Source organism: Staurois parvus, unplaced genomic scaffold (assembly GCF_062004578.1).
Source record: "Staurois parvus isolate SC_StPar_1 unplaced genomic scaffold, SC_StPar_1.0 ptg000410l, whole genome shotgun sequence".
In the NCBI taxonomy this organism is placed as follows: domain Eukaryota; kingdom Metazoa; phylum Chordata; class Amphibia; order Anura; family Ranidae; genus Staurois; species Staurois parvus.
The window spans coordinates 523,735-541,840 of record NW_028318206.1 but is presented as its reverse complement, the minus strand read 5'-3'; the positions used below and the strand labels follow the sequence as shown (position 1 = coordinate 541,840).

The 18,106-nt window shown below is 45.7% G+C and overlaps 1 protein-coding gene across 8 annotated transcripts in view; it reads left to right on the top strand.

The window, feature by feature from the left end:
• Window positions 1–18,106, top strand: part of CKAP5 (cytoskeleton associated protein 5) — a 91,786-nt gene that overhangs the window by 18,236 nt on the left and 55,444 nt on the right. For 6 of the 8 annotated variants that reach the window (XM_089686759.1, XM_089686758.1, XM_089686755.1 and 3 more), the window contains exons 1-2: window positions 1,054–1,206; window positions 15,871–15,967. In XM_089686759.1, the coding sequence (XP_089542885.1) occupies window positions 15,911–15,967 (57 nt within the window). In that variant the 5' untranslated portion in view covers window positions 1,054–1,206; window positions 15,871–15,910. Of the gene's footprint in view, window positions 1–1,052; window positions 1,207–15,870; window positions 15,968–18,106 lie in introns of those variants that run through there. The other 2 variants (XM_089686757.1, XM_089686753.1) reach the window with 2 other exon arrangements.

Genomic DNA, 18,106 nt, shown 5'->3' with positions numbered 1-18,106 from the left:
AATGTCACATGTTGCTACAGAAGAGTTTTCTTTTGGCTAAGAATTTTCTTTTCTTTCCAGGTCACAGCTTGTACCTTTTTCCATTACATTTCTCGCACGAGTCTCCCATCACTGATTAGAGATTTGTTCATTTTTCAAAACATTTCCAACGTGCCCGATCATTCGATGGTCGCACGAACATCGGCCATTTCTGTGGCCCACTAATGGTGTGAAATGCGAATGAAAATTCTTAGAAAAGATTTTCAAAAGAAAAATTCTTTCAGAATTCGACCCGTGTATGGCCGGCTTTAGGCCTCATTCACACTCAAGCATACCCCTTGTGAGGGCCGTGGTTGTCCACATGGGGTTGCACAGTTGGGTTGTGGCTGCCATGTAGGCACTGCCACTGCGTCCCAACTGACATCGGATCTCCGTCACAAAACCCCTGCACATCCTGGGGGGGGACCCTCACATGGGCGTTTTGAATAAGTACCCCTTTTGTGAGCAAGGCATTCGACTGAAAGGGGAACTCTGCCCAACCCCCCCCCCCCCCACCACCACCACCTTGGGATGAGCTCAAATGCAGGTCGCCCACCCAGTGAATCCATGGCTGTGATCTGTCAATCCCATGCCACCATTATATATAGATAGATTCTGTGCCATCCGGACAGGCACCTACATGACATAGTTGTTGGGAGATTGTACAATCACATTGTGACGTGTGGTGCGCTTACAGGATCTTGTACAATCTGGTTGTATGGTATATGGCCCGCTTGTTTTGGGCTGGTTGCTGTCCTCGCTCCAGTGTCACGTGCTGCCTTTTTATATTTGTAGCGGAACAATGATTGGAGTTGCTATAGGAAACGGTCAGCTTCCAGATTGTCTGCAGTGATGATCGGATGGGGGTCATGTGCTGCTTTTGTTGGGTGGGTGTGTCACCCAGCGATGTGCTGCCATCTCCAGCAGGGGGCGTGGCTGGCTGGACGTGTGCGGCCGGCTCTGTGAATGGCCGCTCTCCGAGGAGGGGGCGCACGCTCGCTCTGGGTGGTCCTGATGCTGATGTCCGGCGTCTCCCATTGGCTTGTGGCTGCGGAAGAGGCGGGCTGCGGGTTTGGGCCGTGACATCATTGGCTGCGCCGGTGTGGTTGGAGAGCGGCGATTTCCCGGAGGATGCGGCCGAGTCTATTGTGACAGCCGGGCCTCCCGGGCCGCCCCGCCCGCCTACAGGTACCAAGACCGTACCGCTGTGATCGGGGGAGCTGTGCGGGTTTATGGGGGGGTACCTGGCCTTCATCCCGAGATGTCTGGCCTGTATTGCACTGCATGCTGTCTGTGTATTGCAGTGTGTGTAAGTGATTGCACTGTCTGTGTCTAGATTGCAGTGTGTGTAGGTGATGGCACTGTCTGTTTGTCGATGGCACTGTGTAGATTGCACTGTCGGTGTGTCGATGGCACGGTCTAGATTGCACTGTCTGTGTCTCGATGGCCCGGTCTAGATTGCACTGTCTGTGTCTCGATGGCACGGTCTAGATTGCACTGTCGGTGTGTGCAGATGGCCCGGTCTAGATTGCACTGTCGGTGTGTGCAGATGGCCCGGTCTAGATTGCACTGTCGGTGTGTGCAGATGGCCCGGTCTAGATTGCACTGTCGGTGTGTGCAGATGGCCCGGTCTAGATTGCACTGTCGGTGTGTGCAGATGGCCCGGTCTAGATTGCACTGTCGATGTGTGCAGGTGGCCCGGTCTAGATTGCACTGTCGGTGTGTGCAGATGGCCCGGTCTTGATTGCACTGTCGGTGTCTCCAGGTGGCCCGGTCTTGATTGCACTGTCGGTGTCTCCAGGTGGCCCGGTCTAGATTGCACTGTCGGTGTCTCCAGGTGGCCCGGTCTAGATTGCACTGTCGGTGTCTCCAGGTGGCCCGGGCTAGATTGCACTGTCGGTGTCTCCAGGTGGCCCGGGCTAGATTGCACTGTCGGTGTGTGCAGGTGGCCCGGTCTAGATTGCACTGTCGGTGTGTGCAGGTGGCCCGGTCTAGATTGCACTGTCGGTGTCTCCAGGTGGCCCGGTCTAGATTGCACTGTCGGTGTCTCCAGGTGGCCCGGTCTAGATTGCACTGTCGGTGTCTCCAGGTGAAGATTCCTGCTCTCCAGTGATCTGTGCAGCTATCCCCCCCCCTCCCCTCCCCTGCCCTCCCCCTCCATAGAGCCTTGATGGGGTTTATTTCTGTCAGATGACACATCACACTGGGCTCAGTCCTGCCTGCAGAGATGAGATGGGGGGGGGGGGGGGGGCAGGCTGCATCTATTCTTCTTCTCCATTATTCATCAGAGAGGAAATGTATCTGAACTGTAACATTGACTGCAGCCACCAACCCGGATCAGTCACCTTTCTATGGACACGTTCCATTGCTGGTGGCTGTCGGTTTCCCTTCAGCAGATTTGTTACAAGGGGGATTCTGCTGACCTTCTGAAAGTTGTGATGTGCCTGGCTGTCCTGTCTGACCTCACCGGAGGTTCCTTCCTATCTAGACAGGGTAAAGCCAGAGGATTGGAATGACTGGCAACTAAGTTGTAGAACCTTTTACTTATTCCAATAGTGATCATACACATTGCAATCTTCTTTAGCTCTGACAGCTACTTTGAACAACAGCCTACACCAGGAATATACACCGGATTGCTTGGGTTGGCCGGTCCTACATGAACGTTTGGTAAATCGGACGATTGTACGGTCTGCCTGGAGTTCAGCTTTCGGCTTCACCAATCCCAGACGCTGTATATTTTTACATGGTGACCTTGTCCCAGTTTGGGCCATTCTGTCCCTTTATATACCATACCCAGGTGGTGATCCTGGAAGCTGGAAATCCCTGAAGTGTACGGCTACTCCACTGATTTCCACTTCCATGTCCTGTGCTGAGCGGCCAACCTGATGATTTTCGAACACAGGAGGTCAGCCACTCAGCACTGGTGCCATTCAGAGAATGCTTTGCTTTTTTTCTGAATGAATGCAAGGGGTTCTCTGAATGTGGTAGAGAAGTTGGTTGATGACCTTAGATTGTACGCCCCTTGAGGGTTAGGGACTTATGTGAATGTACAATATATATGTACAGGTGAAACTCGAAAAATTAGAATATGGTGCAAAAGTTCATTTATTTCAGTAATGCAACTTAAAAGGTGAAACTAATATATGAGATAGACTCATTACATGCAAAGTAAGATAGTTCAAGCCGTGATTTGTCATAATTGTGATGATTATGGCTTACAGCTCATGAAAACCCCAAATCCACAATCTCAGAGAATTAGAATATTACATGCAATCAATAAAACAAGGATTGTACATAGAACAATATTGGACCTCTGAAAAGTATAAGCATGCATATGTACTCAGTACTTGGTTTGGGCCCCTTTTGCAGCAATTACTGCCTCAATGCGGCATGGCATGGAAGCTATCAGCCTGTGGTACTGCTGAGGTGTTATGGAAGACTAGGATGCTTCAATAGCGGCCTTCAGCTCTTCTGCATTGTTCGGTCTCATGTCTCTCATCTTTCTCTTGGCAATGCCCCATAGATTCTCTATGGGGTTCAGGTCAGGCGAGTTTGCTGGCCAATCATGCACCGTAATCCCATGGTCATTGAACCAGGTTTTGGTGCTTTTGACAGTGTGGGCAGGTGCCAAGTCCTGCTGGAAAATGAAGTCCGAATCCCCATAAAGCTCGTCTGTGGAAGGAAGCATGAAGTGCTCCAAAATCTCCTGGTAGACGGCTGCGTTGACCCTGGACTTAATGAAGCACAGTGGGCCAACACCAGCAGATGACATGGCTCCCCAAATCAACACAGACTGTGGAAACTTCACACTGGACTTCAAGCATCTTGCAGTGTGTGCCTCTCCATTCTTCCTCCATACTCGGGGTCCTTGGTTTCCAAATGTAATGCAAAAGTTGCTCTCATCAGAAAAGAGGACTTTGGACCACTGAGCAACAGACCAGGTCTGTTTTTCTTTAGCCCAGGTAAGACGCTTCTGGCGTTGTTTGTTCAGGAGAGGCTTGACAAGAGGAATACGACATTTGAAGCCCATGTCCAGGATCCGTCTGTGTGTTGTGGCTCTTGATGCACTGACTCCAGCCTCAGTCCACTCCTTGTGAAAGTCCCCAACACTTTTGAATGGCCTTTTCCTGACAATCCTCTCCAGGCTGCGGTCATCCCTGCTGCTTGAGCACCTTTTTCTTCCACATAACTTTCTATTAATGTGCTTTGATACAGCACTTTGGGAACATCCAACTTCTTTAGCAATTACCTTTTGAGGCTTTCCCTCCTTATGGAGGGTGTCAATGATGGTTTTCTGCACAACTGTCAGGTCAGCAGTCTTTCCCATGATTGTGATTCCTACTGAACCAGACAGAGAGACCATTGAAAGGCTCAGGAACCCTTTGCAGGTGTTATGGCTTAATTAGCTGATTAGAGTGGGACACTTTGAGCCGAGAATACTCCACCTTTTCACAATATTCTCATTTTCTGAGATTGTGGATTTGGGGTTTTCATGAGCTGTAAGCCATAATCACCACAATGATGACAAATCACAGCTTGAACTATCTTGCTTTGCATGTAATGAGTCTATCTCATATATTAGTTTCACCTTTTAAGTTGCATTACTGAAATAAATGAACTTTTGCACCATATTCTAATTTTTCGAGTTTCATCTGTAAATTGACAGCCCTATAGAAGTACCTGAAATAAATGACATTGCACTTCCTCTCCACCTCACCCATTCAGAGAACACTGTACAATCGTTCAGAAAATATATCAGTGTAAAAATATACCATGTCTAAATTTATTTATTTTATTTTTTTTTCAACCTACAATTGTGACTGAGTGGACGCCCCTTAAATTGTAAAGCAGTGTATGCACTTCACTGCACATTCACAGCAGTAATTCCACAGCTAAACACAGATAAAACTGTGTGATAAAATGTTGTTTATATTTTTTACTTTTTTTTTTTTTCAAGTGCATAGATTTTGAAGAATGTGTTTTGTTTGGTGGTTTTTTTGTTTTTTTTGTTTTTTTCTGTTTGTTTTTTTTCCTGTGAAAGGAATTTGTACTTGTGCCCATCCAGTCTGAGGATTTACACAGCTCTGCCACACAACACAACCCTGTCTAGCCAGGTTGAGCAACATTATCTGCTGCAGGTTTTTCTCCCTTCTAGTTCCCCTCCCCTATCCCACCCTAGTGAAGAAACAGTCAAAGGTGAAGCAGAACACAAATGAGTTCCTGTCTGTACCTATGAGAATGCTTCTTGCAGTGCATCACACCTGATTGGCTATTAGTGCTGCATCTCCCTCCCTCTTTAGGCTCTGCTGTACAGGGACTGTAAGGCTGATACCAAGTCAAACCCGGGTACTTCCACAGATTGCACTGGTGAGAGCTGCAATGTGTGCCTTTTATGTGTGTCTGAAGTTGGGTTTTAAAGGGCTGTGTTGATCATCTTTGGTCTTGTCGTTGGACATATGCAACCTAATATTTGATATTCATCAAAATGCAGCAATGCATTACAGGTGCAGCGACTTCCCTCTGCTCAGACCTGGATTTGCATTCCCTCGACTTGTATGCAGAGAGAAGCGGCTCTAATGTGAACAATAAGGCTGCTGATGCCGGACCTTAAATGCTATAAGTTCACCTTTTACAAATAATAAATGCACCCACATTTACTGAAAATGAACTATTATAATTTCGTGGGGGGGGGGGGGGGTGTTAACCACAAAGCATTGCATCCTCTATCAGTTGATGGCATTTTGCAGTGCACGGGCTCCTGCAGACTCTTCCTCCAGCTCTATATAGAGTTACAGGCTTTCATTTAGAGATCCAGAGGAAGTGTCAATGGACTACCAGTGCTCTGATTATTGCATTCTATGTTCCATTGGCAACTACAAGTCAGTCTGCTGCAGCAGCCGATGGGACTTTGTAGTTCATTCTCAAATATCTATGAATGTTTGAGGGTTATGAAGGGGTTTGGGGGTGGGGGGGTTGACTTGCCACCATGTTGCCCCCTAAATATGGGTGTAATATACTCTGAAAGGTCTGATTTGTAGAGTCTGTGTGATTATCAACTATGTACCACAGAGGCCTGCCTTTGTCAGGTGTTTTGGTTAAGTCTGAAGGAGATTGTATGTATGATCATATTGTACGGTTTATGGCCAGCTTTAGACAGATTTCGTTTGAGATCGAATTCTGATCATTTAATTCAGCTTTTGAGTCAAAATACTGCTTTTAACTGGATCACTTTTATAACACATTTTTGTGAATTCATGACATGTGAAAATAGAGTGTGACAATAGATTTGTGAGCTGTCAGTTTTATAAAGCAGAACTCCGGGCAAACATGTTTAAATTGATAAATCTCATGGTGTATGCCACCTTCAGGATCACTGCCTTGGCTTAGAATCCTCTCATTTGTCTCATACTGGATAGTATCGTATTCACTGGATTTTAGGCCCTCTGTGTCTGTCCAACACTGAAGATGTCCTATTTAACTAGTATGGAGAGGAGGAGAGCATAAACCGTATGACTTCCATGTATGAGGACCACAGAGGGACAGAAATATAGTGATTGCTTTACTAGGCCGCTTGAGTCAAACCTGTAGGCTATATTGGGCATAAATAATAGACTTCTACTGTTTCAAAACACAAAAAAAAACACCTCCTGATTCAGGACGACAGTTGGCTGCCAAGGGGGAGAGAAATGCCCATCTTTGCTCAGCCTGTTCCAGCATCACAGTAATACTTTCCATATTCTTGCAGACAACACACACATACACACCCTTTTTGATTCTTTTCCTCTGTGAAGTGTGGCACAAATACTGATTGATGTAGAATTGAAATGAATCTGCTGCACAGTGATTGTGTTTGACTGCTCTGCTCCCTTGGTGCTGTTCTTTGTCATCACAGACCCTTAAAACCTGATGATACTCCTATAGTGCTGTTATCAGCGGTTCAGCCTGTTAGGGGGTATACACCGATCAGCCATAACATTGTGACCACCCAACCAAAACCTGTCAAGGCATGGACTCCACTAGACCTCTGAAGGTATGCTGTGGTATCTGGAACCAAGCCTTTAGTGGCAGATCCTACAGTGGTTGAAGATACCAAGTGGAGTGACTGGCCTCAGGTGATACAGAGATTAAATAAATCCTGCATACGTTGTATTTGTATATCTGCAGTAGGGATGCACTGAAATTTCGGTGGCCGAACGTTTCGGCCTAAAACACCCTTTTCGGCTGATATGAAAAAAGGCACCGCTACAGGTGTCGAAACCCCCCCCCTGTTCCTTGCTGCCGCCACCGCTCCATAGTTCTCAGCCTTACCTGAGAAACCATCGAACAATCTCGGCACTGGGCATAGAGATGAGTGAAGGAAAGATGGCCTCCACTCATCTCTATGCCCTTGGAGGACCGGAGCGATGTCCCTTCCGGTTCCGGGGTGTTTTTTTGTTTTTTATTTTTTTGGTTTTTTTTTTTTTTAGCACTAGATCAATGCTTTTTTTGATCCCATGCTTTACATTTAGAGGAGAGATGTGGGGTCTTATGGACCCCATAAAGAGGACTTGTCACTTATTTCCATCACAAAGGATGCATGCATTCCTTGTGATAAGAATAAAAGTTATTAAAAATGTTTTTAAGGGACAGTGCAAAAAAAAAAAACGAATTGAAAAGAAAAATTCCCCTCCCCCCGCTTTTCTATTGGATTGGACTACACCGGTCAAGCTTTGCTCTCCACATACATTGAGTCATGGCCACCCATGACCCTGTCACCTTCTCACCAGTTTTCCTTCCTTGGACCACTTCTGGTCGGTCCTGGCCACTTATCCCTTTGGGATAAACGTTTTACATACATACTGATCATTGTAAGCACCCTTGTCAGTGTTTAAATGGTTGTCTCAGCCCTCTAACTACTACATCTGCAGGACAGCTTGTTGTGTTGAAAAACAGACTTACTGTCTGGATCGCCTGGTGAAACTAATGGAAAGAGCCTATAGAAAACTAATGTAGCCACCACATCTAATAATTGGTAACAGTGGGCCAGAGTGTTCTTTTACAGTGACACTTTGCTGCATGGGTAAAGTAAGTATATTTTTTAGCACACATTTTTGTAGCTATTGGGTATGTGGAGGAAAAATGAAAATCATTTGTTAGGTATTTGTGCAGAATGTGTAGAGGAATTGTTCTGTGTTCCAGGTCTCCCAGGACTGCAGGGTATCGCCCATCTCTGCATTCTACCTGCTGACATCTCTGTAGCTTGACTGATGCTAATAGATGGTTTGCTCACTGTAGCTACTATCCACCCTTCATAAGTGCTTGTCAGCATGTTTTTCAGAGTGCTGCTTAATGCTACCACAACAGGAGTTATGCGATCATAAACCAGTTCTACTGTGTGCAAGGCAGCAGGTTAACAGTCACACCCTTGGTAGCCAATGTTGGTTCCGAGGAGCAGCAACTCATTTTTTTAGCCATTTTTATTCTGCATAATTAATGTACAATTTAGCTCCTGATTTCTATTTTCTTGTGTCGGGTCTAACGCTTTCAATACAACCCCCCTAATTCCCAAAAAGTAGGGACAGTGGAAAATATACATAAAAACAGAAACGAAATATACAGTAAAGGACTATTGAGCAGTTAGAACTCTATATCAGGCAATAATGGAACACTATTCCTCTCCCAAAACTCCAGCAATTGGTCTCCTTATTCCCAGGACATTTACAGAGTGTTGTTTAACTACTTGCCAACCGCAGATAGGCGAATGACGGCTACACTGCGGCCGGCCAGTTTTGGGAGATCGTCATATGATGTCCTCCCAGAAGGCGCTCTCCTGCGCGCCCCCTGGCGATCTCCGTGATCGCTGTGTCCCGTGATGTGGTAAAAGGCCAATCACAGCGGCCTTTTTCCACGTGATCAGCCGTGCCCAATGACATGCTAATGCTGATAATCTCCCTCGATCTGGGGCTCCACGCAAGATCTCACTCCATGGGGTCAAAATGATCACAAGAACGGTGAGCAAAAATCCCAGGACCACACGGGGGGACCTAGTGAATGACCTGCAGAGAGCTGGGACCAACGTAACAAAGGCTACCATCAGTAACACACTACGCCGCCAGGGACTCAGATCCTGCAGTGCCAGACGTGTCCCCCTGCTTAAACCAGTACATGTCTGGGCCCGTCTGAAGTTTGCTAGAGAGCATTTGGATGATCCAGAAGAGGATTGGGAGAATGTCATATGGTCAGATGAAACCAAAATAGAACTGTTTAGTAGAAACACAACTCGTCGTGTTTGGAGGAGAGAGAATGCTGAGTTGCATCCAAAGAACACCATGCCTACTGTGAAGCATGGGGGTAGCAACATCATGCTTTGGGGCTGTTTCTCTGCAAAGGGACCAGGACGACTGATCCATGTAAAGGACAGAATGAATGGGGCCATGTATCATGAGTGCAAACCTCCCATCAGCAAGGGCATTGAAGATGAAACGTGTCTGGGTCTTCCAACATGACAATGATCCCAAACATACCGCCTGGGCAACGAAGGAGTGGCTTCGTAAGAAGCATTTCAAGGTCCTGGAGTAGCCTAGCCAGTCTCCAGATCTCAACCCCATAGAAAACTTTGGAGGGAGTTGAAAGTCCGTGTTGCCCAGCAACAGCCCCAAAACATCACTGCTCTAGAGGAGATCTGCATGGAGGAATGGGCCAACATACCAGCAACAGTGTGTGCCAACCTTATGAAGACTTACAGGAACGTTTGACCTCTGTCATTGCCAACAAAGGATATATAACAAAGTATTGAGATGAACTTTTCATATTGACCAAATACTTATTTTCCACCATAATTTGCAAATAAATTCTTTCCAAATCAGCCAATGTGATTGTCTGGATTTCTTTTCTCATTTTGTCTCTCATAGTTGAGGTCTACCTATGATGCCAATTACAGGCCTCTCTCATCTTTTTAAGTGGGAGAACTTGCACAATTGGTGGCTGACTAAATACTTTTTTGCCCCACTGTATAGGTACAAGTGAGCTAGCAATGTTTACTATGGCTTTAAAAGAGTGGATGCTACGCTGTGGTGTTTGTGTATATTTTGATATTTGCAAATCATTGCATGCTGTTTCTTTAATGTACGCAGCGTCTTAACTTTTTTTTTGGATTTGGGCTTGTAATTGCATCTGGCTGTTAGATGTATCTGTACACCTGGGAGACTTTCTGAGAACTGTCTGAATTATTTAGCACGGTTGGCTTCCAAGTTCTTAGTACTGGTGCCTTATGGATGACAAGTGTCTCTCACGGCAGCCAGTTGTTTTCAGCGCAAGCTATAAAAGATTGTGAAATGTTGTTACGGACGTTCTTTGTATTCTGGTACATTTATAGCATTACTGTTCTATGTCCAGTGCTTTGTGATCAGTACTAGTTTATGCTATTGGAGCTTCTTGGTGTTTATTACGTCTTTAGATTGTAAGCCCCATGGGCAGGGTTCTCCTTTTCCTTTATTGTAATTGTACTGTCCCCCTATATATTGTAAAGCGATGCATAAACTTTTGGTGCTGTACAAATCCTGTATAATAATCATGAGGATGCCCAGTAGAGTACAGTAACCAGTTGACTTGTGGAGCTTGTACTAAATCGGTATGCTGTGGACATGTTTCTCCTATGTTTACAGTGCTTTAAGAGGAGGTACATGCAGAGAGACCTTGACGCCTAATTGAGATTTCAGTTTAAACTGGCTAAATAAGTTTTATCAAAACAAACGGAGTGCAAAGTCTTGTAGTTCATTTCCTCTAGAAAGCAGCCACAGCTTGAGTAGAAAAGCCTGTCCCCCGCCAGCATGCTGCACAGGCAGATACTTGTGTGGAGGCATTGGTCTCTCTGCAGGGATCTGATGCATTCCCTGATCAGTCAGAGATGGAGCTCTCCAAACAGAGCATGATCTTTGCTTATGGTATCGATCAGCCTTTCTCAACCAGGGTGCCCAGGTACCTTGGGGTGCCTTGAAGTTTCTTCAGGGGTGCCTTGGCAAAATGTCTAAAAATTGCCCAAAATTTGTATACAAGCCAGCGGGTGGAACAAGCCTGCCGTTTAGTTACTTAAGTCACAGGTTTTCATTGTGCACCATTACGACCTTCTTGCCGCTGGCAACCAATTACATAATCGGTTAATAAGGAGGATGTCAGTTACCTGCACAGCATCCTAGTTTGACCCTCCCTGCCCGCTCCATCAGTGCTGGGGTCACATTAGCTCAGAGATTGAGAAAAACTGAGGGAGAGGAGAAACAATGGAATACTAGTCAGTACCAGTGGGCAATAGTGTATTTGCTTTGGAAGAATAAATCATCTCTAGCGTTGGGTGTCCTTCATGTGTGGATGTTGCTGCGTTATATGAAAATATTAGAATAGTTTTTCATATTTTAGAATGGGGTGCCCCTTTAAAATCATGGACCACCTTGAGGCACCCAATTTTAGCATGGGGTGCCTCAAGACTGTCCATAATTTTAAAGGGTGCCTCGGGACTGTCTATAATCCTTAAAGGGTGCCTTGACTGAAAAAGGGTTGCGAACCGCTGGTATAGTCCATAGATTTGACTTGCTGGGGAGTGTGTCCAGACCTTTGTAGAGAGACTTCTGCTTCCATACAGCCAGGGTCCTTTGCTACAGCCTTCTGGCAGGGAACAGGTATTTTGACTGTCTTCCAAAGTAGACAAATTTTGAACAACTTTTTTTTCTTTTGAAGCTCCTAGAATATATTTAGATTTTAAACCTAAAGAACTCCAGGATTGAGATTATACTCTTGCTTGGGTCATCTTGGCTCAAACTATCCAGATGTCACTGCTGTGTGACTGATTAACAAGCTGTAATTCATTTTTTTTTTTAGCCCATCTCCATATCACGGGTGTCAAACTGGCGGCCCTCCAGCTGTTGCCAAACTGCAAGTCCCATGAGGCATTGCAAGGTTAACAGTTACAAGCATGACTCCCAAAGGTAGAGGCATGTTGGGACTTGTAGTTTGGAACAGCTGGAGGGCCGCAGTTTGACACCCCTGATTCATACAGTGAGTGGTGCCCTGTTCTCGTGAGTGCATAAGATTCCTTCTCTGTAGACTAAACAGTCACTTCCCACCTCCTACATTCAGGAGAAGCCTTTTATTTATTTTGGGGTGGGTGGTGGTTGCCTCCTTGTAATGCTTCCAACCTACCAAACTCTACTCTTCTTCTTTTTTTTTTTTTTTTTTTTCTCTTTTCTTCTAAGAATAGAAGTTGTATTCTTCTCCCTGACCTACTCTGTGCCACGTAAAGCATTGTGAAAGGACTTCCATCTAGGGGTTTTTCATGTTATCCCAACCCCCTCAGTTTGAGATTTCACCTGTTCTTTGTTGGTATGATATCACCGGTACATGCGCTTTTTTTCCCCCTCCTATTGACAGCAAGCTCATTGTGCCATCAGTCTCTTTAATACAGGTGCCATGCCTCCATCATTGCACTCTACAGCATTGCATAGCAATCCCGCGACAATTCAGGCCCATTTCTATTCACTGCAAATGTGTGCGTGATTATCTTACAGACACAGAAAAGGGCAGAAGTATACCGCTGTATGGAAACAGACTGCACATGCACTATATTGCCAAAAGTATTGGGACGCCTGCCTTTACATTAGAATTATTCAGGATTTATTTAACGCCTGCAGTTTGCACAGCGCTTTACAAAATGAACACATGAACTTCAATGGCGTCCTTAGTCTGTAGGGTTCAATATTGAGTTAGCCCGCCCTTTGCAGCTATAACAGCTTCAACTCTTCTGGGAAGGCCGTCCACAAGGTTTAGGAGGGTGTCTATGGGAAGGTTTGACCATTCTTCCAGAAGCACATTTGTGAGGTCAGACACTGATGTCGGGGGAGGAGGCCTGGCTCGCAGTCTCCGCTCTAATTCATCCCAAAGGTGTTCTATGGGGTTGAGGTCAGGACTCTGCAGGCCAGTCAAGTTCCTCCACCCCAAACTCGCTCCTCCATGTCTTTATGGACCTTGCTTTGTGCACTGGTGTGCAGTCATGTTGGAACAGGAAGGGGCCATCCCCAAACTGTTCCCACAAAGTTGGGAGCATGAAAATTGTCCAAAACTTTCTCCTGGCAACCGCCAAACCCAGACACATCCATCGGATATCTAGACAGAAAAGCGTGATTGGTCACTCCAGAGAACACCTCTCCACTGCTCTAGAGTCCAGTGGCGGCGTGCTTTACACCACTGCATCTGACACTTTGCATAGCACTTGGTGAAGTAAGGCTTGGATGCAGCTGCTCGGCCATGGAAACCTATTCATGAAGCTCTCTACGCACTGTTGTTGTGCTAATCTGAAAGCCACATGAAGTTTGGAGGTCTTTAGCTATTGACTCTGCAGACAGTTGGCCACTTTTGCGCACTGTATGCTTCAGCATTCGCTGACCCCGCTCTGTCATTTTAGGTGGTCTACCACTTCGTGGCTGAGTTGCTGTTCCCAGTTGCTTCCACTTTGTTACAATATTGCTAAGGGCTCGTTCACACTTGACTTTATTTCTAACTCTTGCCAAACGTCCCTATAGCGTTTGACAAGCGTTAGACAGGCGTTTGTAAAGCATTTTTAACGCTCCCAAAACGCCCTATGCACGGTTTTGAGGCGGTTGATAGGTGTTTACCAAGCGTTAAAACCGCACCACAAACTCCTATAATGAAGTTTAAATGAAAGTATTAACACTCCGCAACTGCACCGCAAACACCGGCCAGGCACCATAGACTTGAATGGGAGGCTTCAACTCCTCCTGACTTGACCAGAGGTGTCAGTTTTGCCGCGACGCTAACACTTCTGTGTGAACAGCACTGTGTGCTGCTGTGTGCAGATTTTCAGAGGCGTTTGGGAAGCGTTTTTAACACTTCTCAAACGCCTGTCTGATGCCTGCTGACAAAGCTAGTGTGAACGTAGCCTTACAGTTGACCCTGGAATATATAGTAGTAAGGAAATGTCACAAATGGACTTATTGCTCAGGTGACAACCTATCACCGTACCACGCTTGAACTCATTGAGATCCTGAGAACGACCCATTCTTTCACCAATGTTTGTAGAAACAGTCTGCATGCCTAGGGCCTTGATTTTATACACTTGTGACCATGGAGTTGATTGGAAAACCTGAATCCAATGATTTGGAGGGGGGGCCCAATACTTTTGGCAATCTAGTGTATATGGCACCTTCTTCGGACAGAACATAGGAAGTCAAAGTACAGTAAGAAACATGCTGCGGGGATAACTAGTTCTGAGTTGTGTGGGGAAATACTTAGTGTAGTGGCCTTACGATTTCTGAGGATTTGTGCACCATGGAATGGTTGGGGCATTGATATACTCTAGACCAGGGGTGGGCAAACTTTTTGACTTGAGGTCCGCAATGGGTTCATATATTGGACCCGGGGGCCGGACCAAGAGTAGATGAATGATGTGTATGTGTCATCCATAGTAAGTATAGTAATATTCCCCCATAGTAAGCATAGTAATACATCCCCCATATAATAATTCATCCCCCATATAGTAATTCATCCCCCATATAGTAATTCATCCCCCATATAGTAATTCATCCCCCATATAGTAATTCATCCCCCATATAGTAATTCATTCCCAATATTAAGTCCCCCCTGTGTCAATTCACTTACCTTTGCTCCGCGCGTTCCTCTCGCCGTGTTCCCGCGCCGTTCTGGTGTAGCATGAAAATCTGTCTCCTATGAGGATCTGTCCCCCTCGACGTATCTGCGCATGTGCCAGTTTCAGGCATTAGCAGCTGATCGGCGATCTCCGGCACATGCGCAGATACATCAAGGGGGACAGATCCTCATAGCTCCGCGGGCCGGATTAAAAAGTCCGCCGGGCCGTAGTTTGCCCATTGCTGCTCTAGACTCAGACCTGTCCTTCCAACCCCATGTCCAATCATTGGCAAACTCATGCAGGCTCCACCTCCGCAACATCTCCAAAATACGTTCGTTCCTAACCCCAGACACTACTAAACTACTCGTTCACTCCCTTATTATCTCACGTCTGGACTACTGCAACTCCCTCCTCACCGGCCTACCTCATCACAGCCTATCCCCGCTTCAGTCTATCCTGAACTCAGCGGCCAGACTCATCCACTTTACCAACCGCTCTGCTTCTGCCACCCCCCTCTGTCATTCCCTCCACTGGCTCCCAATTGCCCAACGCATTAAATTCAAACTACTAACACAGACATACAAAGCCATTCATAACACTGCCCCAAACTACCTCACCGACCTGATACCCAAATACCACCCTACCCTTAATCTTCGCTCCTCACAAGACCTACTTTCTAGCTCCCTGGTCTCCACCTCCCACGCCCGATTGCAGTACTTCTCCAGGACTCCCCCCCCATCCTCTGGAACTCACTACTCCAATCCATCAGACTGTCACCTGCCCTCCTCACCTTTTGGGCGCACCCTGAAAACCCATCTCTTTAGAGAAGCCTACCCCACACTCTCCTAACTGCCGATCTCCTCCACTCCTCCCACCACCCCATCCCCCACAGCCACTTCCTCCTGTACCACTATCCCCTCCCTCCTAGATTGTAAGCTCGAACGAGTAGGGCCCTCGAACCCCTCGTGTATTGTATTGCTACTGTATTGTCTCATGTACTGTCCCCCACTATAATGTACAGCGCTGAGCAAACCTTTTTAGCGCTATATAAATACTGTATAATATTGATGTAAGGCTGGGTTGGGTGAAGATCTGCTGACTCTTTGAACCCCTAATATTTCAGCCTTAATGATTTTTGCTCCTTTTTTATCTTCGAGATCCACCTCTGTAGCAATGCATTAACCTGCTACTAATTTTGTTTTGTTTTTTTGTTTTTTTAGCTCTCCACTTTAGCACTGAAACAGAGAAAGGGAAATCACCATGGGGGACGACAGCGAATGGATGAAACTTCCTGTTGACCAGAAGTGTGAGCACAAGGTAAATTATACCGGATGCCGATTCAATATGATCCTTGTCAACACGTATGTGTTTAAAGGAGTACTTAAAGTGATTGTAAATCCTTACATATACCAGTGAAATGACTGCTTCTGGTGATGCACAGAGATAAAACTAATACTCCTTCATAAATTGAATGGATGTAGAGCATATAAGACTGCAGATAAACTGGTACAGAGTCAAGAATTTAAACATGTCTGCGTTTTCAGAAAATAGGGAGCGGAGAGATAAAATTACACACTGCAGAGCTCAGTGAGGAGAGCTCTGAGAGCTGATTGGAGAAAAGGGACACACTTCCTGCACAAAAGAAAAGAGCAGAGGCTGTCAATCACAGGCTGTGCCCTCCTTTGTCACCTTTCTTTCTTGGGGTCAGGAAAACTTGTCAGAAATGATGCATGCTGATAGTAGAGGAATGGGGCAGCAGGCAGGAATGACACTTTTATGCTCTAGATAGAGACAAATACATACTATAGAAGGATATGCTTTGCTCATTTTTCTGTTTCAATATTTTTATTAAAGTTTTGTTTTAAGAATAAAACAAGCTCAAGATACGCCCACACAGGGGCAGAGCAGAACAATAACACATAAACAGACATCCCGCTGATTTGTATTCGTCAAATAACGAAATGTCCAATGACATCAAGGAGGGACGGCAAAAAGCCGAACCAAATAGCAGCAGTAATCCAACATAATATCAGAAAAATAACAGGAAAAAAAAAAGTTTAGAAGAATGGGGAAAAAAAAAAAAAAACAACAAAAGGGAAACCGAAAACATGGAAGAAGGGAAACTAGAAGGATCACAGATTCAGGGCTAGCACAGGCAGCGACTATAACAGGCTATAACTAGTAGGAGGCAGGGATGGCAAGGAAGAACATATCCAAGGTTCCCAAACCTTAAGGAATCTCGGATGAGAATCATGAAGAATGCTAGACATCTGTTCATTGATGAGCATAGCATTCATCTGGGTCTTCACCCCCTGGGAGACAACTGAAGGGGTTCGCCAAGGTTGAGCTATAGCACGTTTGGCCAAAATAAATAGGTAGGATGCCAGTTTCTGCTGAGACCTAGACAGACCCAAACTTGGGCAATGCAGGAGGGCCACCCTTGCATCCCTACGGACCGTAATATGAAAAAGCGTTTGTAGCAAACCAAAAACCCTAGACCAGAAGCCTATCAGTCGCGGGCACGACCACCACATGTGCAAGACGTCCCTGTGTAGACCACAGTTCCGGAAACGCCTATCTCCGCCAGTTGGATTAAAGTGAGGAGTCCGGCTTTGCTCATTTTTCATGTCTGAGGTTTACAACTGTAAACCCCTTACCGCCACCATGTGACTAATGCCTGAGAAGTGGCACAGCTGCACTATCATGTGATCATTGTAAATTGCACTCACAGCAAAAGACTGAGTGCCCATCCTGCTGATTCCCAGTTAGTGGTTGTAAACCCCAAAAATATAAATTTTAGATAATCACATTACCGTAATCTGCACAACTGGACAGTGCATCCACCCCCAATCTGCCTGGAAAAGGATCAGGCACTTTTTTTTTACATCTTCCTCTTTATCGCTCATTGAACAAAACTGTCACAGGCTATAACGTTTTAAAGGAAGTTGTGAGCGCTATGGACAAACAAAGCAGCCACAGCACCAAAAAGGATACCAAAAACCTTGCAAAAACATGAACTCTAAAAGATGCGGCGCTATATCACAGATATTATTATGCAAAACGTCCAAGATATCAATATATAGTGATTATAAATCACGTGACTAATGTGATCACAGACATTGTCACAAGCAGAGTAACATGCAGTGCAAAATAAACAGTCTTAGTGACAATCCCTCTCCTTCAAAGTACTTCTTCCAAGTGGTGATAGTGAGAAGGGTAAGGCTGTGCACTCACCAGATGCACAGTGTAACTGCGCATTTAGAGATAAATCTCTACTGGATCCACTGGTGGCTCCTAAAGATCAGGTCAGGCCAGGTATTCCTCCCCCCGCTGGATGTTGCTGACAATCCACGGTCTCCCTTTTGGGTGGCTCTCTAGGTGATAAGTGACTCACCAAGGGCCACAAGGAAAGGAGACCAATAGCGTGATACCGTTTTTAAGGAATTAATTTTCTTT